Source organism: Pipistrellus hanaki, assembly GCF_964339955.1.
Source record: "Pipistrellus hanaki genome assembly, chromosome: 3".
Taxonomy (NCBI): domain Eukaryota; kingdom Metazoa; phylum Chordata; class Mammalia; order Chiroptera; family Vespertilionidae; genus Pipistrellus; species Pipistrellus hanaki.
In genome coordinates, this window is record NC_140505.1 from 153,174,617 (window position 1) to 153,199,954 (window position 25,338).

Here is a 25,338-nt window from a genome sequence, read left to right on the forward strand (position 1 = left end):
TTTAGAAATGTTCTCAAGAAGCAGGAAATAGGACCATCAGGGAAACACTTGAACTGCAAGCAAGGCCACCTCTAAATCTCCAAAATAAGTTGCAATTTCATTCTTCATTCTGACCCATTTCCTTTTTGCATCCTATGTCCTCGCTTATCTTCCAGAAGAAGCCTACACCTCCAGCCTCCAAGAGAAGAGAAAGCACAAGGGGGAATCATTTTTTTACTAGATTTATTGGGGTGACATTGGTCAACATGAATGTATAGGTTTCAGGTATGGGTTTCTATGTTACAAGATCTGTATACTGCTCCATGTGCTCATCACCCAAAGTTAAATCTTCTCCTGTCACCTTATATTAGGAACCCCTTCTCCCAGGAATAATATTTTATAGTGATTACAATGATCAGAATTCCTCAGATTCCTTTTGCTGTCCCTTTGCTGTGACCTTCAGACAACTCACATTTCAGACCAGCCAGGCCTCTTCTGTGATTTGAACATGTAACATGTTACAGATAAAGCTTCAAAACAAAGTGGGACTGCCTACCTTTAAGCTGAGTGGTATAAGCTGTGAGAGCCTTGTTAAAACGCTATAATTTTATCTTCTTGTGCCTTTTATTTATTTTTAAAATATATTTTATTGATTTTTTACAGAGAGGAAGAGAGAGGGATAGAGAGTTAGAAACATCGATGAGAGAGAAACATCCATCAGCTGCCTCTTGCACACCCCCTACTGGGGATGTGCCTGCAACCAAGGTACATGCCCTTGACCAAAATCGAACCCCGGACCTTTCAGTCCGCAGGCTGATGCTCTATCCACTGAACCAAACCAGTTTTGGCTTCTTGTGCCTTTTAAATGCTTGCAGGCAGACTTTGTTTTATCTCGCTTCACAGATGTGTTTTTTCCATACCACCAGTAAAAGCATTACAGCTCACTGAAGGCTCAGATAATGGGTAGAGTTTTGTGTTTTTTTAGCAATAAAATATTCTTAAATTCAGCCGAAACCGGTCAAGGGCATGTACCTTGGTTGCAGGCACAACCCCGGTAGGGGGTGTGCAAGAGGCAGCTGGTCGATATTTCTCTCTCATCGACGTTTCTGGCTCTCTATCTCTCTCCCTTCCTCTTTGTAAAAAATCAATAAAATATATTAAAATATTCTTAAATTCAAAGATATACATTGCTTTTTAGAGACTTTAGAGACTATAGTATAGTGTGAAAATAACTTTTATATGCACTGGGAAACCAAAAAATGTGTGTGATTTATTGTGATACTCACTTTATTTTCTGGGAACTGAACCCATAAAATAGCAAGGTATGTTTGTATATGTATAATTGATTACATTTTAAAAACCAAACCATGTAAACCAGGGATCATTCATCAAATCAAATATTTATGTGACATTTTATTAGACATAAGTTAATGGCAAAATAGACATGCCTCTCATGCAAAGTCAGCTAACTTCAAGTTATCACAGTTGGGATAAACCATATTTCTAGAATAACTTTTTAACACTACTCACTTTTTCAGATTAAAAAAAAATAGTAAGAATCAAATTGTATACCTTTCCTTACCCTAAAAACTCAATTCATGGGGCCAGACCCATAAAACGTAAGTCATGTATACAATTCCAAGGGTTTAAAAGTCCACCATCTTCTATTGCTCTGTCATTTTCCCTATTACACCAAGACAGATTACACAAGGAAAATAATGGTTGCTGTCACAGAGCCACTGTCCAGTCTCTTAGGACCTGCCCTGTACCAGGCTTTGCTACTTGTTTGTGAAATAACCACACTTCATGAGAGACCAAGTTGAATTTCAGTCTATTTTAAAGACCTTATAATAAATGCTAGTCTCAGATATTCATTTTCTCTTTTTCCACAGAGTTCTCCATGAGGCACAGGTCCACCATGTAATGTTGAAACAGGTACATGTTTCCATAAGGAGAGTATGTTTTCCTGAAGTGATTAAGTAATTGAACCACATATGAAGTAATACTTTCTGGTATAAAATTGTTAATTTCTTATAACAGCCACAGATAAGTCACCAGTCATATTAATCAGAAACCTCAAGAATGTAAAATGGCGGGAACCGGTTTGGCTCAGTGGATAGAGCGTTGGCCTGTGGACTGAAAGGTTCGATTCCGGTCAAGGGCATGTACCCTGGTTTCGGACACATCCCCACTGGGGGGTATGCAAGAGGCAGCCGATTGATGTTTCTCTCTCATCTTTGTTTCTAACTCTCTATCCCTCTCTGTAAAAAATCAATAAAATATATATTTTTAAAAAGAATAAAATGTTCAAATCTTCCTGCACCATCTGCTGTGTGTTCAGGAGACTTTCCTGCTACACATACTGAAATATGTCCCTGACCAAAGTGGTGTGAAATAAGGTTGCAGATGAACAGGTTATGATCAGAAATTCAAGAATGTTTTTAATAACAATACAAGAGAGAGAATACACCCTGCTTATTTTCTTCAGCATTTGGGATCTTACATAGCCTGTTGAATAAATATTTAAGCATCCTATTGAAGTTACTATTTAGCAATGAAAGTTCACTTCACTAATAATTATACATGCAAAGAAGCTCATTTTTAAAATATTTCATGTTGCCAAATTACTTTATAATACTAGAAATTGGAAATGGCCCTAGCCTGTTTGGATCAGTGGATAGAGCGTTGGCCGCAGACAAAAGGGTCTCAGGTTCGATACCAGTCAAGGGCAGGTACCTTGGTTGCAGGTTTGACCCGCAGCCGAGGTCAGGGGCACGTGCTGGAGGCAACCAATTGATGTGTCTCTCTCACATCAATATTTCTCTCTGTGTGTCTCTCCCTCTTCCTTCCACTCTCTAAATTTCAATAGAAAAAAATATATATCCTTGAGTGAGGATTAGCAACAATAACAAACAGTGGAAAGGTCCTGTGAAGAATGGTTCGGAGCAGGGTCCAGATTCCCGCTTCAGCACCAAGGCACTCAGTTCCCAGCTGCTGAGAATATCAGTGTTGATGGCTCACAGCAGAGTCCTCTGCATCTCACCCTCTGACATGGTTTTGCCTCCTTTCCCTGGGGTATCACACATTTAATGAACGGTTAATAAGGTGGAAAGGCCTGCCTCCTTGCGTCAATTCAGGATGACTGAGTGGAACTCCCAGCTTCATAGCCCCATATAGTATTGGCTGAGGCCTCTGCTGCAAATAGTTCACAGTTCAATGTTTCCTTCTATCCAACTCTGCTTCCATCACTCCATCACAGACATTATTCCCAAGAGCACATCCCAATAGTTTTTCTGTACACAAATCTCCCACGTGCATCTGCTTCCAGAGGAACTCATCCTAAGACAGTTGGTATTGAAAGTGGTCCTGGAAATTAGATTCTAAAATGGGGTTTGGGAGGCCGATTCTCTGCCAGCCAACTGCCAACCGAACCCCATGTCTAGTGAGTGGAGTACTGAAAGCACCTGGCGATGCTGTGGCCTTGGGATTACTAATTTGAACCCACTTATGCTGAAGCTATGTCCTGATCTGCTTACCTGTAATTAAAAAAATCATAAATAAACAAAACAGGGCTTTTTATACTGACTTTTCTCTAGCTATAGTTTGGACAAGACTGCCACCTCCTGGAGACGCTAGTGAATACTGGGGACTGAGGTGTTCTCATCCGCCTGGGGAATCAGTAATAGGACATTGTTTGCGTCTCAACGCCAACTCCCTATCTCTCCTTGAAATTAAGCCAATGCCTAACCCCTCACAACCTCTGCGAACAGATTTTTGTATGGAAACAAGACTTCAAAGGACAATGATTTAACGTGGAAATTTAAACAAAAGCTAACATCTGTAGCTCGCAATATGCCACGTATTTTCTTAATCCTTACAGCAGCCCTCTGAGGTGGGAACTATTATAATAAACACCTCCACGTTACAGATGAAGAAATTACGTTCTAAGGGAGTTTAAAGTGACTGGGCAGTAAGCGAAAGTGTTAATATCATCACTGGCGAACGAGAACTAAAGTATTAGGTGTGGGATGTACTGGAGCTCTGTTGGAAACAGACCACTAGTCAGGATCAGGATTGTGGGCTTTAATTGCCCCAAGTAGCTCTTTCTGTTTCTGACTTCAGAAACTGTTCTTTGTTTACAGAACTCCGGTGACTGCCTAGGACGCCAGCTCCGTAACTAAGTAACCGCCTCCCTCTACCGGGCATACGCACAAAACCTGACGCTATTGGTAGGAGGCCCAAGGCAAGCGGCGCGCGGGATCCCAGCATTCCTTTCGCGCCACCACCAAGATGGCGGCGCCCATGTTGCGGTGCATGTCTCCGAGCCGGTGGTTTTGCACCCCGGGCCCGTTGGGAGTCTTGCCCCGGGGGCTGCGGGAAGCCCACTCGGGCGATAAGGGGTTGCTGGCGGCGCAGAAGGCTCGGGGTTTGTTCAAGGAGTTCTTCCCCGACAAGGGGACGAAGGTAGAGCTCCCAGAGCTCTTCGACCGCAGCATCGCGGGCAACTTTCCCCAGACCATCTACTGCGGCTTCGACCCCACGGCGGACTCGCTCCACGTGGGGCACCTGCTGACGCTGCTGGGCCTCTTTCACTTCCAGCGAGCCGGCCACAACGTGATCGCCCTCGTGGGAGGCGCCACGGCGCGCCTGGGAGACCCCAGCGGCCGCACCAAGGAGCGCGAGGCGCTGGACGCGGAGCGCGTGGGCAGCAACGCGCGCGCCCTGCGCCGGGGGCTCGAGGCCCTGGCAGCGCACCACCAGCAGCTCTTCTCCGATGGGCGGGCCTGGGGCAGCTTCACGGTGCTGGACAACTCGGCCTGGTACCAGGAGCAGCACCTGGTGGACTTCCTGGCGGCGGTGGGCAGCCACTTCCGCATGGGCACGCTGCTGAGCCGGCTGAGCGTCCAGACCCGGCTCAAGAGCCCCGAGGGCATGAGCTTGGCCGAGTTCTTGTACCAGGTGCTCCAGGCCTACGACTTCTACTACTTGTTTCGGCGTTACGGATGCCGGGTCCAGCTGGGCGGATCTGATCAGATGGGCAATATCATGTCGGGATACGAGTTCATCAACAAGTAAGGGTCTTTCGACCCTGGAGAAATCCTGGGACAAATAAATAATTGACACGCGAAATAGCCCGTGATGCCCTGTTAGGATTATGAATTGATGCCCCATCGTCCAAACCCTTGTTGGTTGTCCCTCCAGGAAGGGTCTGTAATGGTGTTATTAGCACTGGCCAGTGAGAACTAGAGGGCCGAGTTAAAGTGATAGGTATGGGATGTAGCCTAGAGCTCTGCAGGAAATAGACCACATGTCAGCATTGTATGTTTTAATCCCCCTAAGTAGCTCTGTTTCTGGTTTGAGAAACTGCTTTTCTTTGTTTATACCTGAGCAGGTATAGGCTTCCTTGAGTAGCCTCTGCTTTAGCTCTGCACCTTTCGTGAAGCTAGGGATGAGCCACAAGACTGGCCCATGTGCTACTCATTTTTTTTTAATCCCTTTAAATTAACTCATTTAGCGTCTCCACCTGACTCCCCCTTAAACAGCACCTCCCCTTGGCTTGCCCAGAGTCCCTGGTTCAACTGCTATTCAGAATGACAAATGCCAAAATAGAGTGAATGTTGTAAGAGGTCACAAAAGTTTTCTTAGAGCAAGAGACAGCACAGAAATTTGAAGGGTGATTAGCAGAATCTACCATCACCTATGCCTGAGACATAATGAAGTTTTTCTTTACGCATAGGTTGACTGGAGAAGACGTATTTGGAATCACTCTTCCTCTCATTACAAGTACAGCTGGAGCAAAACTGGGAAAGTCTGCTGGCAATGCTGTTTGGCTAAGCAGGGATAAGACATCTCCATTTGAACTGTATCAGTTCTTTGTCAGGCAGCCAGATGATTCGGTAGAAAGGTGAGTTCTTAATAGTATGCTGAGAAAAATTAAGCTCATAAGTTCATGATACAATTTTAGCATTGAGTCTCTATTATGTTTGGTTATTGTTGTTTTTAAGTTCAACTATATTAAAGGCATAAACAATTACAACACAGAACATTGTAACTTTAACTGTCCTGAAGTTAAATACTTTTGGTTGGTTAAAGCAGAAAACCACTGTGGTTGATAGAAAACTTAGATCCAAAGTCCTGATTTGCATTTGGCAAGTACAGTAAAACCTTGATATAAAGATTAATTCTGATGAAGGGGTGTCCATAAAAGCTGTAAGTCCAGTATATCATAAAGTAGGTTTTCCGAATGTGTATGTTAAAAATTGACAAATTAGTTTACTTGTTTTTATTTATATAGACACCTTTGTGTGATTAAAATTAAATAAGTATGAAAAGTTTAATTTCACAGAAGAGTTTTCCATATGTATTGTAATTTTAAATTTATACTGAATAGATCTAGTGTGTGCATTCACCAGTTACTAAGAGTGAGCAGATGCCCTCAGCTGGGGTGTGGCTAAGAGCATACAGGAACAGCAGCTAATACTGGTTAAAACTGCTGCAGAGCCCTGACCTGTTTGGCTCAGTGGATAGAGTGTCCACCTGTGGACTGAAAGGTCCCAGGTTCAATCCCAGTCAAGGGTATGAACCTTGGTTGTGGGCACATCTCCAGTGGGAGGTGTGCAGGAGGCAGCTGATCGATGTTTCTAACTCTATCCCTCTCCCTTCCTCTCTGTAAAAAAATCAATACAAAATATATTTTTTTTAGAAAACTGCTGCAGAAAGTCATACCATTCCACAACAGAACCAATAACCAAGCTTGATTTGGTGTGATCATTCCCTGAACATTGTTTATAAGCAATGATTTTTGGATTTAAATATCAGACTATAGGTGTAGATATGCAATATTTATGTAGGCAAAATTACTAGTGTTTTTTTCCAATGTGTGATCTATTCGCTAGAGTTTATCAAAAGCAACTGAATTAATAACAAAAAATACCTGTTAATGTAATTATAAACAAACCTTGGTTAAAAGCATTTTAAAATTTTTACAAAGTGTTAATTTTTACATATGACACATGGACCAGATTTTGTCTAATAAATCCTAAGTCTGTTAAGTCAAGGTCTGCAAAATCGAGGGTTTATTGTATTTGAACTCTGACTTCCGGTCCCCAATCTTCTCTTTATTTCCCTATGTGTCAGATTAATGGTGTGTCTGTTCATGAAGTTGTCCATTTATCTAAAACATTTTCTAAAAGTGGGTAATTGTGTAAGTGAAATGTCTTGCCCAAGGAATGTAATATAAGTAAATAAACAGGTGAGAGAGCAAGCAGTCTAAATGGGTGGTATTTCTAGCAGGGGAACAGTCTGGTTTCAAATGCACATTTCGGCTTGCCACACAGGGAGATTTGATGCAATAGTGCAGTAGGCAGAGGATGTCCTCAGAGTTTGCAGGCATCTTGTTATAGGGTAGGATCAGCTGGCAAATGCCAGGCAAATTAGGAAAAGTAATATTCCAATGAGTCCCCTGATGGAATCAGGACAGTACCTTTAGTCTATTGTTCCTGAAAAGTCTTAGTCTTCATTTAAGCATTTTGCCAAGTTTGAGGTGGACTAGGGAGTGGGGCCCTTTGGGCAAGTGATGAGGCCTCTGACGTGGTGATATGTGCCTGGAGTGTCATCTCTAGTGTAGGGGGCATAATCATCTCCAGTGGCGAACTCGAGCTGGTGATGTCACCTGAGGCATTGTCCTCTTCAGTGGTAAGTCCATCTCCCTAGGGGTGCGGTCCTCTGCAGTGGTTGCCACTAGTGGGTTGGTGACCCTCCCTCCCATGTTGGGGTTCTGATCATGGGCTAGGGATCATTTATTGATGAGAGGCTTATATTGGACTACTCATCCTCAATTAAGTCAGCAACGTGAAGCAGATGACAAGATGATGGAAAAGCATAGCAGAAAGGGGAAGGTGAGCCAGAGGAAAAATAAATGGATGTTGTCATGGAGGTAAAAGCCGGACTCCCAGGGGTGACCAAAAGTGGGGTTTGGAGGAGTGTGCGATAGTTGGTATATGGGGTATGTAGTTCCCCAGGGTGTGAGAAGCAAGATGAGGGCCTGGGCAAGAGTTCAGTCCATTTTGGGAACCACTTGCCTGAAAGTAATTTAAGGAGTGTCTCTTTGAAAAGGCTGTTGTGATGCTCAATGAGTGAGAGTCCCCAAGGGGAGTCTGGTGTGAGTATTTAATGATTGCGGAGGCATATCTGGAAGCCCCAGCAGAAGGGGATGGCAGTGGGCGATGAAATGAATCAGCTAGTAGGAGTATGGTCAATCTCCCCCAGGGAATATGTCCTCAGGTAGAGAGCTCCCCTTGTTTGGTTTGGGAGCAGAAAATGCAATTGTCTGTCACAACTTTGGCTGCCACAAAAGAGAGAGGAAGTCCCCTCATTTGATCCCAAGTTGTTAGGCCATGAATTCCTGAGGGGCCTGAGATTATAGGGTCCATTTCCCAAGCTGGTTGGGAAGGGCTGCTATCCTGAGAAGTCTGTACCATGCAGAGTGTGGAGGGAGCAGTGAGGGAGTCGACGATATTGTTGAAAATGTCTTCTGGCATAGAGCGGTTAGTATGAGCAGAAGCAAGAGGAACAATGATAGGAATTGGGGACTCCTGCCATAGCTAGGCAGCCCAAATGGGCTTGTGTTTTTTTGAAAAAAAGTATCCCTTAGCCATTGGCCAGACCAAACTGTAAGGTGATAATAGCCAGGAGTCTGAAAATGTGGATCTACAAAAGGCCCCTTCCCATGGCTCACTTAAGGGCTAGGTGAGCACCTGCAAGTCCTGCCAGTTGCTGAGCCAGAGAGAGATGCTGGAGGCCAGGTGGATGCCACAGCCCTGCAGGAAGCTACATTGTGTAAGCCAGCAGTCGCCAACCTTTTGGACCTCGGGGACCACTGGTTGGTGACAGCTGGTGTAAGCTGCCACTGACGTAGAACACTGACTCCCTGCCCATCTGAGGCATTTGGTCCCAAGGGGTCCCCAAGCAGCCAGAGGAGGAGGAAACAAGCATTGATACTAACTCTGCAAGGCTCTTGGGCAAGGAGCTGAGCATGCAGGAGGCCACATTCTCTTGTAATTTGGAAAGGCCTTGACGTCAGATTTAGCCCTTCTTAAGGTACCATTTCCGTTTTACCAAGGAGGCATTGGTGGCTTTGCCAAGCTACTATTATGAAGCATCTCTAACCCAGGGTATTATAGGAATCTGGGTATGGAGTAATACTGGACAGTCAGGGCCTTGGTTTCTAAAATTTGCTCCCATGTGATTGTGTCAATAGTGAAAGATGAAGGGTATGTTGCCTTCACAACATGAAAAAGTTTAGTATGTGTTGAACTTGAGAGTAGTGGGTAGTTTATAGAGAGTAGTGGGTAGAATTTTGTACCAGTGCACAAAATTCATGCATGGGTAGAGTCCCTAGGCCTGGCTGGTGATCAGGGCAGATCTGTGGGGCGACCGGTAGGGCGATCAGAGGGACCCCTGCTGTTACCCACCTTGGCTGGCCTGGCGCCACCCACTCTCCGGCCTTGCCCCCTGCCACTGCCTGCTTCCTGGCCAACACTGCCGCCGGTCACCTCCACTTGCAGGGTGATCAGGGGGCCCCCTCTGACACCCTCCTTGGCCTGGGGCCTGCAGACACCTCCTGTGTTGGGTGTCTGCACCCTGGTGGTCAGTGCGCATCATAGTGACCAGTCGTTAAACTGTTTGGTTGATTTGCATATTAGGCTTCTATTATATAGGATTGATGTTTGACAGTTGGGGGGTTTCGTGGCCCTTAGAAAAATCACATGATGCCAAAATCAGAAGTTGCTCAGCCTTGGATCTTGTAAGGAGCAGTTGCCCAGCCACGTTGGTATAGGTTGGTGGTCGGCAAACGCATTAGTCAACAGAGCCAAATATTAACAGTACAACGATTGAAATTTCTTTTAAGAGCCAAATTTTTTAAACTTAAACTTCTTTTAACGCCACTTCTTCAAAATAGACTCGCCCAGGCCATAGTATATTGTAGAAGAGCCGCACTCAAGGGGCCAAAGAGCCACATGTGGCTCACAAGCTGCGGTTTGCCAATCACTGGTGATCACTGAATTTTATGGCAGCAGTGACATTTTGGGATAGATACTACAGGCAACAAACACATGGCAGACGCAATATGCAAAAGCACACACCAGCAAGCAAGCTGCATTTCCAAGTGGGTAACACCAGTAAGTAAGCTAGTCTAAGCTAACGGGTAGTCAAGGTTAGTCAATTAACCCCACAGTTAATTGTAAGTTCAGTTATGTAATCCTGCCAACTGCTGATAATTGTGTTGGTCTCGGCCTATTGGTAATGATACTATTGGCTAAAAATGCCTGCGAGTGCTCAGCTGTGCCCATACTGCTTGTGGTGAGCCCCCACAGACATTTCCACATAACAAGACCTGCCCTTGTTATGATTTCGGGATGCAACTCAACAGCAACCTTTGGGACCTTTGGCAAAATGAGATTTAGTACAAGTCCATGAGGGTACATGGCACTCTTGAGGGCCATACAGCGAGGTCACAGAGACAGAGGAGGCACTGCTTTTACTGGGGGTGAGATAGGGTGCCTAAGGTTTCATGGGGGAGCTCAAGTGGTCAATTATCTAGGTTATCCAGGGCTTTCCAAAAGGGGAAATTGATGAGTCGGGGAGGCCTACTGCCTTATCAATTAGTTCACTCCTAGCTGTATCATACAAGGGGGGCAAAAGTAAGTTCACCATTGTGAGCACACGAAACAGAGTTTATTGTTGTGTTAATTCCATACAATTATAAACCTTTGCCCACCCCTGTACAATTGGCAATATGTTTATTCAAGATGAATGTCTTTGAATAGACTATATCCCATGTATATTTTTGCCTCCTTTGTAGATTGTTAATTGATTATAAAAGAATGGGTTTGTTTCTGCGCTCTCTATTCTGGTCCATTGATGTATACGTCTGTTTTTATGCCTATGGCCTTGTAGTATTGTTTGATATCAGGTAGCATGGTTCCTCCAACTTTGTTCTTCTTTCTCAAGATTGCTGAGGATAATTGAGGTATTTTGTAGTTCTATAAAGATTTTTGGAAAATTTGTTTTAGTTCTGTGAAATACATCATTGGTATCTTGATAGGAATTACGTTGAATTGATAGATTGCTTTGGATAATATGGAAATTTAATTACTTAAATTATTCCTTGTGCAGGGCAGGCACAGTCAAGGGTTCGGTGAACCTGAAGGGGGGGAGAGGGGGCGGCAGCAAAGGATTAAAGAAAAGACAAAGAGAATAGCTGGGGCTTATTGGATCTCCTGTACCTGGCTGAGGCTACAGATAGAGATCCAGCCAGCAAGCTGAGGCTTTATTTTATTTTATTTTTTTAAATATATTTTATTGATTTTTTTACAGAGAAGAAGGGAGAGGGATAGAGAGTTAGAAACACCGACGAGAGAGAAACATCAATCAGCTGCCTCCTGCACACCTCCCACTGGAAATGAGCCTGCAACCAAGGCACATGCCCCCCGACCAGAATCGAACCTGGGACCTTTCAGTCTGCAGGCCAATGCTCTATTCACTGAGCCAAACCGGTTAGGGCTGAGGCTTTATTTTATAGCCAGAGGTAAACAAGGTAGTGGTCAACATAGTTACAATCTTGTGAATTTCACTTGTTTTGGCAGCACTTGCTGCACCTCCCACAGCCCATTAACTACCCAGGAAGGATCTAGGGAAGGTCATAAGGTCAAGCTTAATTATCCTAGGAGGGCTATGTCCTCTAAGCTCAGACTTGTTTGTGGCTTGGCAACAGGTCAGTCCGAGGCTTAACCCTATAGCTGCTCCCTACATCTCTCCCTTCTTTTATTTTTAAGCTACTATACTAAAACTTACACATCAAGAACAAAGCTCTGACTATTAGAACAATAATAGAACAATGCCAATGCAAAACCCAAACTACAGACAAGTTAACATTTTAAGACTTGAACATCAAGAACAAAACTCTGGCTATTAAAACAATAACAAAACAATGCCAATGCAACACAGCAATAAGAGAGAAATCAAACTACAGGCATATTAATATTTTCAGCTACAGAATGAAAGTTACCTACCTAGAGTCCTTAGATTTGGCCAACCAAGAAAACTGGCAGCTCACCAAAGCTAGCCAGCACCTTAGTCACTTGCTTATCCTTTGTTTTCTTCTGCATCACTATTATTGGAGCAACTCTCAGTCTTTGAATGAAGGGACAAAGAGCTTCTCTGGGTCCCCTGTACCTCCTCCAGCTGCCTGTGCTGCTTCTCCCTCTCCTTATGAGGATGCCCCACAGCTGCTGCAGGTTGATGAGCCTCTGTGGGATGGTCTTAGCATTTAGGCTGCTGCTGTTGGTGACGATGCTCTGGCTTCTCTCGAAGATGATGTTGATGCAAAGCTGGTGCTGTTGGATTTCCTTCTAGAGAGTCTGATTTTTCTTTATAGTCCTCAGATTTGGACAGTATTATTTTCCTATGTTTTACACCTAGCTATTACTAAACTTTGCTTCCTACTTTATTTTTTGCTTTCTGCAAACGTGCCTTAAGGGAGCCTCCTTTCACCTTACAATTGTAGTTTCCCCAAACTCAGGCCCCGCTTTGGGCACCACATGTGCTGGGCCAGCAGAGTGAAGGGTTTGGTGAGCCTGAGGGGGTGTGGCGAAGGATTAAAGAAAAGACAAAGAAATTAAGCTGGGCCTCGAAGGATCTCCTGTGCCTGGCTGAGGCCGCAGAGAGAGATCCAGCCAGCAAGCTGAGACTTTTATTTTATAACCAAAGTAAACAAGATTTGAAATTTCCCTTTTTGCTGGGAGTTTTTATCAAAAATGAGTGCTGGATTTTTATCAGTGGATTTTTTCTGCATCTATTGATAGGATCGTGTGATTTTTGTTCATTTTGTTTATGTCATGTATAACATTTATTGAGTTGCAGATATTGTGCCAGCCTTGCATGCCCAGAATAAAGCCCACTTAATCATGGCATATAATCTTTTTAATATATTGCTACAATCTGGTTTGCTAATATTTTGTTGAAGACTTTAGCTATGTGTTCATCAGGTATATTGGCCTATAATTTTCTTTCTTTCTAGTGTCAGTGTCTTTTTTTTTTTTTTTTAATATATTTTATTGATATTTTACAGAGAGGAAGGGGGAGAGATAGAGAGCTAGAAATATCGATGAGAGAGAAACATCGACCAGCTGCCTCTTGCATACCCCCTACCGGGGATGTGCCCACAACCAATGTACATGCCCTTGATCGGAATTAAACCTGGGACCTTTCAGTCCGCAGATCAACACTCTACCACTGAGCCAAACCGGTTTCGGCTAGTGTCAGTGTCTTTATCTGCCTTCAGAATTAGGATAATTTTGGCTTCGTAAAAGGAGGTTGTGTATCCTCCCTCCTCTTGAGTTTTTTTTATTTTTTTTTATTTTTTTGTGTTTTGTTTTGTTTTTAATAGTTTGAGAAGGGTAGGTGTTAGTTCTCTTTGAGTGAATGCTTGGTAAAATTCACTTGTGAAGTCATTCAGTCCAAGACTTGTTTGTTGGGAGTTTTTTTTTTTTTTATTACTGCCTCAACTTCATTAGTTATATTCTGTCTATTCAGAGTTCCTGATTTTTCCTACTATAGTTTTGGAAGATTGTATGTTGCTAGGAATATCTGTTTAGCCCAGATTGTTTAATTTGCAAGCATATATTGTTGTTCGTAATATTTTTTTATAATCCTTTATATTTCTGCAGAGTCACGTGTTACTTATTGTCTTTCATTCCTGATTTTATTTTGAGTTCTCTGTTTCTTAATAAGCCTGGTTAAAGCTTTATCAATCTTTTTATCTTTTCAAAGAACCAGCTCTTGGTTTCATTGATCTTTTGTGTTGTTTTTTTAGACTCTAATTTTAATTTCTGCTCTGATCTTTTGTTATTTCCTTCTATTCACTTTGGACTTTGTTATTGTTTCCTAATTTCTTTGAGTGTAAATTAGTTTTATTTTATATTTTTCTTATTTCCTGTAATGCTATTAATTTCCCCATTCATGCTGCATAGATTTGGGCCATTGTGTTCTCATTTTCATTTGTCTCAATGTCTCTTGATTTTTTTCCTTGAACTCATTGTTATCCCAATCAATGTCTAATACCATTGTTACGCCCAGACTTCGTTATCCCCAAGGACCACCAGGGAGCCGAGTCCAATGCAATAAACAAAAGAGCCTTTTCCATGCTAGCATGGGTTCTGTCCCACTCACGCCGGCAGCATGGCGGAAGAGAGAGCGAATTTCGCCCAATCCAGGGGTTTTACTCAGGTCGGTGGGAATGTCACTGCCTCGACTAACCCTGATTGGTTGGGTGAGGGCTAGGGTCCAGCCACAGAATGGAGGATAACTCCGCCATGCCCCACAGTGGAGTCAGGAGCCCATCCTCACCCCGCCCTGCCCTCTCACCATGTTAGTTAGTTTTCATGTCTTTGTATGTTTTTCAGTGTTTTTCTTGTTTTTGGTTTCTAGTTTCATTTCATTATGGTCAAAGAAAATGCTTGATATGAATTGAGACTTGTTTTATGTCCTAACATGAGATTGATCCTAGAAAATGTTTTATGTCCACTTGAAAAGAATTTATATTTTGCTGCTTTGGAGTGAAATGCTCTGAAGACATCTGTTAAATCATCTCAGACATTTCTCTTAGCAAGATGACAAATTTAGAAGGAATATGTCAGAATCAAAATTTAAGGATGAGCAGATGGAATTGGCTAATTCCTCAATTCTTGTTACAGTGATTCATAATATGGATACCAGTGCTGTAAAAATTTCTCCATGAAGTTTAGTTGACCATAAATTCAGTAGTCATATAGCTACCAAAAAAAACAAAAAAAACAGTATCATGGACATCATTTTTCATTAATACAACATTAAAAATTGATCAACTACTAAGCTGCTCTTTATATTTCTTTTCACAGTAATCATTTATGATACCTACATTGCCCATATGTGTTCTCCCACATGGAGATAAACGTATTCAAGTATACTTTATATTAGATCTCTGGCAGAAACTTAAAAATCAAAGTCCCATTGTCTTGCTTTTACCCAAAAGAAAGCTAATGCCTACAGAGAACTGCCGTACAACCAGTTCTGGGAATATATGTGAAGAGATACAAAGCACTGGTTTAGAAGACTGCAGCATTATTTACAATAGCCAAGATTTGGAAGCAGCCCAACTGCCCATCAGTAGATGAGTGGGTAAAAAACTATGGTACATTTACACAGTGGAATACTACTCAGCTGTAAAAAACAAAGAAGAAAATCTTACCTTTTGCGACAGCATGGATGGACCTACAGAAGTATTGTGCTAAGTGAAATAAGCCAGTCAGAGAAAGACAAATACCATGTGGTTTCACTTACGTGTGGACTCTAATGAACAAAATAAATAAAATAGAAACAGACTCATAGATTCATAGAATAAACTAACAGCTATTAGAGGGGAGGGTTATGGGGGACTGGGTGAAAAAGGTCAAAGGAATTAAGAAAAAACAAACACGTCATTGACACAGGCAACAGTATAGTGATTACCAGAGGGAAAGGGGTATGGGGGGGTGGGTGAAGAAGGTAAAGTGGGGGGGGGGGTAGTAAATAGTGATGGAGGAGACTTGACTTTGGATGGTGGAAATATAACGTATACATACCTGAAAAACAAAAGTGTAAAATAAAAACATGCTTGGGAAGAATGCACACAAATTCAGATTGGTGATTATCTCTGAGGCAAGAGGAGAATATGATGGGGCTGGGGACATCATCTATACCTTTGTTATTTTGTGACTTTTAAAAAAGAAAGATCATGCTCTGGCTGGTGTGTCTCAGTTATTGAGCATCATCCCATGTACCCAGATGTCAAGCATTGGATTCCCAGTCAGGACACATGCCTGGATTGCAGGCTTATCCCCATTAGGAGGTGTGCAGGAGGCAGTCGATTTATGTTTCTCTCTCTCCCTCTTCCTCTTTCTAAAACCAGTTTTTTAAAAAGACATTTTTAAAAAATAAATATATAAATAAATTAAAGATAGCAAAATAGTAATACCTTCAGTCTGGGTGGCATGTGTATGATTGTCTTATATTATGTTCAGTACACGTCTGCATATTTGTTGTTTCACAATAATAATTTTAAAAGCAGAGGGAGCCAGAGATAAAAACTAGGTATGTGATGTAACATTTTATTCTTTGTCCGAAAGGTACCTGAAGCTCTTCACTTTTCTGCCCCTTCCGGAGATTGACCACATAATGCAGCTGCATGTCAAAGAGCCAGAAAAGCGGGGTCCTCAGAAACGACTTGCTGCGGAAGTCACAAAGCTGGTTCATGGACAAGAAGGGCTGGATTCTGCTAAAAGGTGGCCTTTTCAAATAATTAACACTGATGAAATTGTTTAGTTAATTAGGAGCCCAGTGCATGAATTTGTGCACCTTGAACTGTGGGCCACGAGGCTGTAGTGGGCACAGGGGCAGGTCTCCGCCCATCCTCTGTACCCCCTTTGGGCCCCTGGTCCCCTGTCTGCTGGTAGCTCCTCCCACCATGGCCCCTGGTCCCCTGTGCTGGTAGCCCCACTCCTGCTGCCGCCGCTCACACGCACTGACAGTGCTGGCCCCGTTCGCACCGATTGATGGTGCAGAGCGATTGGGGCCAGCACCAGCAGCAAGAGCAAGCTGCAGCATCTGCCCTGATTGTCCCTCAGGAGCGGGGGGAGGTGGAGAAGCACTTCAGGGGCGATTGGGGTGGCAGCCACCACTCACACCTGCTGACAGCGTGGAACAATCAGGACCAGCAGCAGGTGAGAGCTGCATCTCTGGCTTAGCACCAGCTGTGGGTTCGAGCGGGGCTGGCACCAGCAGCCGGTGCGAGCAGCAGCTCTGGCACCGGCAGCAGGTGCAAGCAGGGCTGGCACCAGCAGCAGGTGAGCGCTGGGTGGGACCACAGCGGGCAGAAGCAAAGAACTTTCAGCAACCTCCAGAGGCTCACCCTGATGATAGCAACCAGCACCCTGCCTTGGTCTGATGCCCCGCTCACCTGCTCCATCCCACTGCAGCTGATGCCCACCATGTTCCGTGCACTGCCACCTGCTGCCGACTCCAGCCATGTTCCACACACACACACCCTGGTGGTCAGCACATGTCATAGCAAACAGTTGTTCTGCTGTTGTTCAATCTTTTTGCATATTAGGGTTCTATATATATAGATAATAGACTTGGGAAAATTTAGAGCCACACTGCTTTAGCAGTAAATTGTCCTTTACTGCTAACAGGGATTGCCAGTGTGGGCTATAGTCACTTTCAGACAACCTCTCTTTATCATAAAAACTGAATTGTTTATAAATTATAATCCTGAGAAAGAAGAATAAAGTAGGAGGGATCTCAATACCAGATTTCAAGCTATATTACAAAGCCACTGTTCTCAAAACAGCCTGGTGCTGGCACAAGAATAGACAGATAGACCAATGGAATAGAATAGAGAATCCATATATCGACCCAAACCACTATGCTCAATTAATATTTGACAAAGGAGGATGAACATACAGTGGAGTCAAGACAGTCTCTTTATAAATGGTGTTGAGAAAATTGGACAGACACATGCAAAAAAATGAATATAGATCACCAGCTTACACCATACACAAAAATAAACTCAAAATGGATACAGGACTTAAACATAAGACGGGAAACCATAAAAATACTAGAGGAATCCATAGGCAGCAAAATCTCAGACATATATCAAAATAACTTCCTCACTGATACTGCTCCTAGGGCAATGGAGGCTAAAGAGAAAATAAACAAATTGGACTACATCAAAATAAAAAGCTTTTGTACAGCAAAAGAAACCAACAAAACAAGAAAGCCCACTATATGGGAGAACATATTTGCAAATGTTATCACTGATAAAGGTTTAATCTCTTAACATCTACAGGCAGCTTATACAACTTAATAAAAGGAAAATAAATGATCCAATAAAAAAATTGGGCAATGGACCTAAATAGAATTTTTTCGAAAGACAGAAGGAAGGCCAAGAGACACATGAAAACAAGCTCAAAGTCACTAATTATCTGAGCGATGCAAATCAAAACGACAATGTGGTACCATCTCACACCTGTCAGAATGGCTATCATCAACAAATCAACATTGACAAGTGTTGGCAAGGATGCAGAGAAAAAGGAACTTTGGTGCACTGCTGGTGGGAATGCAGACTGGTGCAGCCACTGTGGAGAACAGTATGGAGTTTCCTCAAAAAACTGAAAATGGAACTCCCAATTGACCCAGTAATCCCACTCCTAGGAATATATCCTAAGAAACTAGAAACACCAATCAGAAAGGATATATGCACCCCTATGTTCATAGCCACACAATTTACAATAGCTAAGATTTGGAAACAGCCTAGGTGCCCGTCAGCAGATGACTGGATCAGAAAACTATTGTACATCAACACAATGGAATACTATGCTGCCATAAAAAAAAAGAATTTTTTTAAAAAATATATTTTATTGATTTTTTTACAGAGAGGACGAGAGAGAGAGAAAGAGAGTTAGAAACATCGATGATAATCATCGATCAGCTGCCTCTTGCACACCCCTACTGGGGATGTGCCCGCAACCAAGGTACATGCCCTGGACCAGAATTGAACCTGGGACCTTTCAGTGCACAGGCCTACGCTCTATCCACTGAACCAAACCGGCTTCGGCAAAAAAGAAGGAATTCTTACCATTTGCAGCAACCTGGATGGAACTGGAGAACATTATGCTAAGTGAAATAAGCCAGTCAATGAAAGAAAAATACCACATGATCTCATTTGTGGATAATAAAAAACATCATAAACTGATGAACAGAAAGACAGTAAAGCATCAGACAGACTGTCAGATTACAGCTGGAAGGTTAGAGAGAGGTAGGGGAGATAAAAGATCAACCGAAGGACTTGTATGCATGCATATAAGCATAACCAATGGACGCAAAACACTGGGGGGTGAGGCCATGTATGGGAGTGGGGTTGGGGAGCTGGGGGCAATGGTAAGCTAAGTACACATATAATACCTTAGTAAAAAAAAAAAAAAAAAAATGGAGGGGAAAAGTTTATAAATTATACCAAGGTAAATTTTGCTGTTTCAAAAACTTTCAGTGTAGAACATAGAGGGGACTTCATAATTGGCTACTGTTATTAGAACGTGTATCTGAATAAGCAGTTGCATGATGTCCTCAAACTGTTTTTCAGGTGTACACAAGCCCTTTATCACAGTAGCGTAGATGCACTGGAGGTCATGTCTGATGAAGAGTTAAAAGAGTTGTTTAAAGAAGCTACATTTTCTGAATTAGTTCTTGACCCTGGAACAAGCGTCCTAGATACGTGCCGCAAAGCAAATGCCATTCCAGATGGTCCCCGGGGGTAAGATTATTTAACTTTCAGATTCAGTTACTTCACTATTCAATGGTGCAGTTCACTGCATGTGTTTCCAGAGTGCTTTCCTGAGAATTCTTTAATGGTGTCTCATTTCTTCTAGGAGTTATATTGGTCTGAGAATAAATTGAAAACTGATTAATGGTGATACCAGCTTACATTTCAGCTTGTTGCTGAAAATTCATAGCTTAAATTTCCTAGGAAGTCAAATACCACTATAAATTGACCCAATTTGTCCTCCAGCATTAGAAAAGGCTTACATTTAAGGAATCAGTATCTATAATAATAAAAGCGTAATATGCTAATTAGACTGGACGTATTTCCAGACGAATCTGAGGCTGTAAGGGCCCAGGCAAGCCACCATGGCTGTGACCAACCAGCTGGCTGGCTGCGGTGGGTGGGTGGGGCCTGGGGCCCCGGGTGCCTCCCAGAGGCCGGAGGGAAGCCAGTGCTGGCAGCCAGGGGAAGGCAGGCCTATGCTTGCACATCAGGCCTCTAGTATTCAATAAATACACTGGGATCAGTCAGCTCAGGATGGTCACAGTTTGAGAAGATCACAAGAACGGAGGCCCTAAGTGGACGGAGCCACATGAGCCCTCTCATATTCAGTCTGTATCCTCTTTATTTGGGGGAGTAGAATGGTTTAAAGTATTAGTTGGATTTCTGAAAACAAGCATGTGATATAACTTCCTAAGGCTATTATAACTACATACAATTATTCCACTTGTGAATTTCATTTTCTTATTCAGGAAGCAGGTAGAATACTTAAAATTCCTGTTATGTGGTATTATTAGGGAATAAGGTGTTCCACAAAAGTTATTTGGCTTATATTCGATGCTCATCCACTTATAAATGAAAGTGTGATGTAGAAGGAGAAGCATTAGTTTGCCAAAAGATCCTGGCTCCCTCATCTACAGGAGTTCTAGCATAGGTCTAACAGTCCATGTTCATGGTTATGAAGGACATTTGTTATGTTATAGTTGGTGGGTGTGTTTTTCCCAATTGTTTTGGATTATTTGCCTCTATCCTAAAGAGCTTAGATTTCTCTATAAGGAGAAAATATCCATTGTCTCTCTTTGTATCACCTGCCACTCCACCTTGATTTCCTAATATGCTAGTTAATATTCACTGAACTGAGGGTGGTATCATGCGCTTCCCCACAGTGAGTCAGTGGTTCTAAGCCTTTTCCTCCCTGTGGAAGCATTTTTCATCTACTGATAACAGAAGTTTCACTGCTACTTAAGATGACACCATATCTGATTTAGCCAGAGTTCTAAGTAATACTTACATTTTTTTAGATTGCATAAGCTTGTGCTTTTAAACAAAATGTAGAACATGATCAGGGAATAAGAGCAAACAACTTAAAAGAAAGCTTTGTAAGAGAAAATTTTTTCCTAAATATATTAAATCTTTTACTGTTGAGCTAAAACCATGCATAGTAGTTTCTTAACTTTGTTTGGTAACATATTCAGATAAAACCAAGATTTGCTTTGTAAGACTTCCAAGGCCTTTCATGCTCTAGCCCTCTACTGAAACCTCACCTCCTTCTGGCTACTCCCATGCTTCCTCACTGTTCATGGGAAAAACTGCAACCTCCTCTCCCAGTTTCTGTGACTCTTCCTTTCAGGAAAACTTCCAGTCCCCACCCGCAGTGCGCTCCTAGAGCTAATGACAGCATTTAATCAGTGTGTCATCATGGTTCGTTTGTTTGCCTCTCTCCACTAGTTTGCTATACTATTTATATTTATTGCATAGAGCTCTGTGTTTATTGAATGAATTGGATAAATAACTTGAATAGAACCTAATTACTTTATATAGGCCAGCAAAAAACTTTTAGTAATCTGTAATTTATTAAATTAGCAACTGATTTTGTATTTCTGAAATTAGCCAACTTTGCTTGGTGTTTTAACAAAATTTGCCCTTATTTGCAAATACTCAGAATGTAATTTGAAAGGATTTTCCAATTTCATAAGCAAGTTTCTTAAAAATTTCTGTAGCTAATACTGTGACAGCAGGTCCTCAAATAATGACATTTAATTATGTTGAGAACAAACAAGAGTTTCTGGCCAGGCCCACTGTGTGGAGTTTGCACCACTTCCCCAAGTCAGTGTGGGGTCTTTCAGGGACTCAGGTGTCCTTAAATCTAAGTATAGCTCATGCTTATTTCAATGTTTAATATTAGAAATGGTTCCGAGTTTGTAGTTTTATGATATTGTGACCAGAAATAATGCCATAGGAACTTAACTCTTATTCAGCCTATGATAAAATTTGTTTTGTTACATGTTGTTTTGCTTAAAGTGAGTTTCCAAGAACCTATAAACAATATTGAGGACTTACTATAGTTGTCACTTGGATCTCATTAAAAGCAGCGATGTCCTAGAAGTTTCTTTTCTGTGATTTTTTCTCCCCAAGGTAGGTTCGCCCTCCAGAAAGTGATCCATTACTCCAATTCCCTTTATTGTTAAACCCACTAAACAGTTCTATAAAGAGCTGAGATAATCCCAGCTCTTTTGGCCAGGAAACAAGAAACCTTTATGCCTTAAACCTGCTCCTTTAGAAGGGCATTAAAGAGACATCATCCGGTAAAAGTGAAGATGAATTCATGGGTCAGTGCTAAAAGTTTTCAACTGAAGAGCCTCTGAAATACAATAGTGATGTATCTGTATTTTGGGAAAGATCAATAGTGATTGGATTTATCTAGTTACTAAATATTTCTGTTTTAGGTATCGGATGATAACAGACGGTGGAGTCAGTATAAATCACCAACAAGTAACGAATCCGGAGAGTGTTTTGGTTGTTGGACAACATATTCTTAAGAATGGACTTTCATTACTTAAAATAGGAAAAAGGAATTTCTACATTATAAAATGGCTTCAACTATGATGAAAAATCCTTCTGATGATTCAAACTTATCGTCATTCATTCTCAAGATATACGAAAGGTTGGCGGCAGACTTAACATTCCTTAACTTACGCCAATCAGCAGAGAATGGAGTATATATTCTAGGGCTCACAGTGTGAGTAATTTATTTATATAGGTTGGTTAATAAGTTGTTTGTGCAATGATGGGATATTTTTATTTCCTGATGCTTAAACAATAAGGACTATTATAGAAACTTGTTTCTAAGGTTAGTATGTTTTAAAAATTATACTCTATGAAAAAATTAAATGTTGTCTTTCCAATCCTATCTTGCTCACTCCTTCCTGGACATGAGGGGAAACAATGAAGAGAGGTAATATAAGGAATTGCAGATACTTTTATATCAAGTATATATATCTAACTGATCTCAGCAGTGTCTGTATCAAAACCAGCAGTGCCTCTAGTGCTGGAAACTGCTTGTTATTTAGAAACCAAATACAGTTCTTTAAAAAGAGAAAAATTAGTTAGCCGTAACGGGCACTAGAAACAATAGAAAGTTTATTTTCAAAGATTAAAAATCAGTACTTTTCAGAAAGTTTCTCATTATATTCCATTCCCTTACCTGTGTTTCAGTGGAACTAAATTTACTCGACGACTTATTTTGTCAAACTACTAAGGTAGCAATATTTTATAAATTTAAGAACTTAAATTACTTTTAAGTTTCAACTTCTGTCCCCGACCAGATTACAACTTGAGATGAACTGAAAACTTAAGTAACCAAAGAAGTAAAAGAGGCAAATATTATACCAACTATCCAATTATTTGAGAATATCAAAAGATACTCAGGTAATGGAAGTTTTCAAGTCAAATTTAAAAGATTTCCTATCAAGACTTAACTTAGCCGGGACCGGTTTGGCTCAATGGATAGAGTGTCGGCTTGGGGACTGAAGGGTCCCGGGTTCGATTCTGGTCAAGGGCATGTACCTTGGTTGCAGGCATATCCCCAGTGGGGGGTGTGCAAGAGGCAGCTGATCGATGACTCTCTCTCATCGATGTTTCTAGCTCTCTATCTCTCTCCTTTCCTCTCTGTACAAAATCAATAAAATATATTAAAAAAAACAGACTTAACTTAAATTTCCACATATGACAAATCCATTTCCCTGAGGATCAAGTGAAAGGCACAAATATACAGAATGGTTCATAACTATATTTACTCTAGAAAACCATACGCAGCTAAGAGTGGCTTTAATGTTCAAGTTGTAGCATTTGCTACCTGGATTACTTAGAGTAAGTCACTGTCTTTATATTGCAAAAATGGAATTATATGTAATAATTCTTCAGTGAATTGTTAGAATCTACTAATACCTTCTACACTGCATTAGATTTATAAGTTAAAAAACTAGAGTTTAAACCTTTTTCTGGGAGTAAAGTGAGGAAGAACTCATTTATTGATAAACTTTAATGTCATTTCATATCAGCAATTTTATTTACACCGCAAGAACATACATGTATCCATTATAAATGTCATAGATCATTTCCACATTTCAGAACTTCACCCAGTTTAGAGCCAACAAAGGTTTTCTCTTGCCACACCTTTCTTGCCTGTTTTTCTTTGTACAAGATGTGTAGTACTAGAAAGTGCATTACCATAGCATGTCTTAATAGGGAACATTTTTAATTTGAAATCTTTTTGATATACTGGAGAAAGATGCATTAGAATGGTTTTTTGAATTTATAAAGGGGGGGGAGGCTAAAACAGTAGTTATCTATCTAAAGTATATCATGGATGGGTATAATTCAAAGCTAATGTTTAAAGATGGCCGAGTGATTTTAAAGTGCACTAACAAACGTTTTGGTACCATGTATTCTAACCAGTTCTGAATCTGGGTTTGAATTTTTGTGTTTTTTTTTTAATGTTTGAGATAAATTGGTGAGCCTGTTATTTAACAGATATATTTATATTGCCAATAGTCCTTCATAAATATTGTAACTTAAAAAGAAATTTTAGTATCTGTTAGATGCCTTTAAGAATTTTGAACATTAATAGTTCTAATGTAATTCATATCAAAAATCACCTGAGGAATTTTAATAAAATGTCAACCTCACACCCAAGCTCCTGAATGCTAATTAGCTGTCGATAAGTCATTAGGCGTGTATGTGTCAGCATGGTCTTTTTAAAATAAGGCTCCACCAGTATTTTCACACCTCTATTCTAATTTTGCTGGTGTGAAGCAAAAGTAACGATTACCATCTAATATTTACTGGTTTTAAGTCCCACCTCCAAGTAAGAGTATGGTGTTAAGTGCCTCAATTTTAAGATCTGAATTTTTTTAGAACCCTAAAAACCAAAAGGAACTGGTCATCACCAAGTGTCACTATATAATCAAGTCTAGGTGGTTGTCTTTAATACAGGAAAATGTAGTTCATGCTTCTAGGTTTAAGAAGAATCAGATACTTTAATGCACTGGGGCAATGTGGACCCAGAAGGGCTCTGTGGCTACACGTTTTGCACACTGCATCATCGTCATTGTTACAGATCCTCTGTGCATCCAACTCTAACACATCAAAGGTTGCAGAGATAGAACTAATAAGGACAGGTGTAATACAGTGACTATGAGTAACTTGTCAACCGCATCTTTCAAAGCCAGATCACCTTATATAATGCATGCAGTACAGTCGTATGAAATGTCTTGGTGCGTTCTTTTTGAAGGACTATGGCAGCAGGTTTAAGACTACTAACAGATTACACAGGTAAGCTGCTTGTACAATGAGCATTTCTTTTTACGTTCAAGTGAAACTATCACAAGAAAGACTTGATGTACTTTATATATACTGGGAAACTTTAGAAACAGCCATTTATTTGGATTAAGTGTGTGATTTCATTCTGTAATACAGAGTACAGTTTCAGTGGATAGCCAGTCTTCATATGAGCAGTTCATACCATTGCAATACACAGAAGTTCATAAATAAAATAGGCAGTAATTTTTGAGTCAAAAGTCTGTATTATGTAGTTCTCTTCACCAAAGATGAGTCTCTCTGATTTCAGCAATAATTTGACCTGCTCCTTGTAATGCCTGCATTAAAGAAGATTAAAAAAA

General features: G+C 41.3%; 2 protein-coding genes across 9 annotated transcripts in view; one reads left to right on the forward strand and one right to left on the reverse strand.

Annotated features, from left to right (window-relative positions):
- The first annotated feature begins 4,255 nt into the window (after window positions 1-4,255).
- YARS2 (tyrosyl-tRNA synthetase 2) lies at window positions 4,256-23,985 on the forward strand. The gene is made up of 5 exons (XM_084877880.1): window positions 4,256-5,051; window positions 5,717-5,884; window positions 16,185-16,340; window positions 19,199-19,369; window positions 22,105-23,985. Exons 1-5 carry the CDS (start codon window positions 4,270-4,272, stop codon window positions 22,262-22,264), a joined length of 1,437 nt encoding a protein of 478 aa, XP_084734006.1. The 5' UTR covers window positions 4,256-4,269; the 3' UTR covers window positions 22,265-23,985.
- DNM1L (dynamin 1 like) overlaps window positions 23,654-25,338 on the reverse strand; it is a 46,630-nt gene continuing 44,945 nt past the window's right edge. For all 8 annotated transcript variants that reach the window (XM_084877872.1, XM_084877874.1, XM_084877868.1 and 5 more), the window contains one exon: window positions 23,654-25,314. In XM_084877872.1, the coding sequence (XP_084733998.1) occupies window positions 25,258-25,314 (57 nt within the window). In that variant the 3' untranslated portion in view covers window positions 23,654-25,257. The remainder of the gene's footprint in view (window positions 25,315-25,338) is intronic.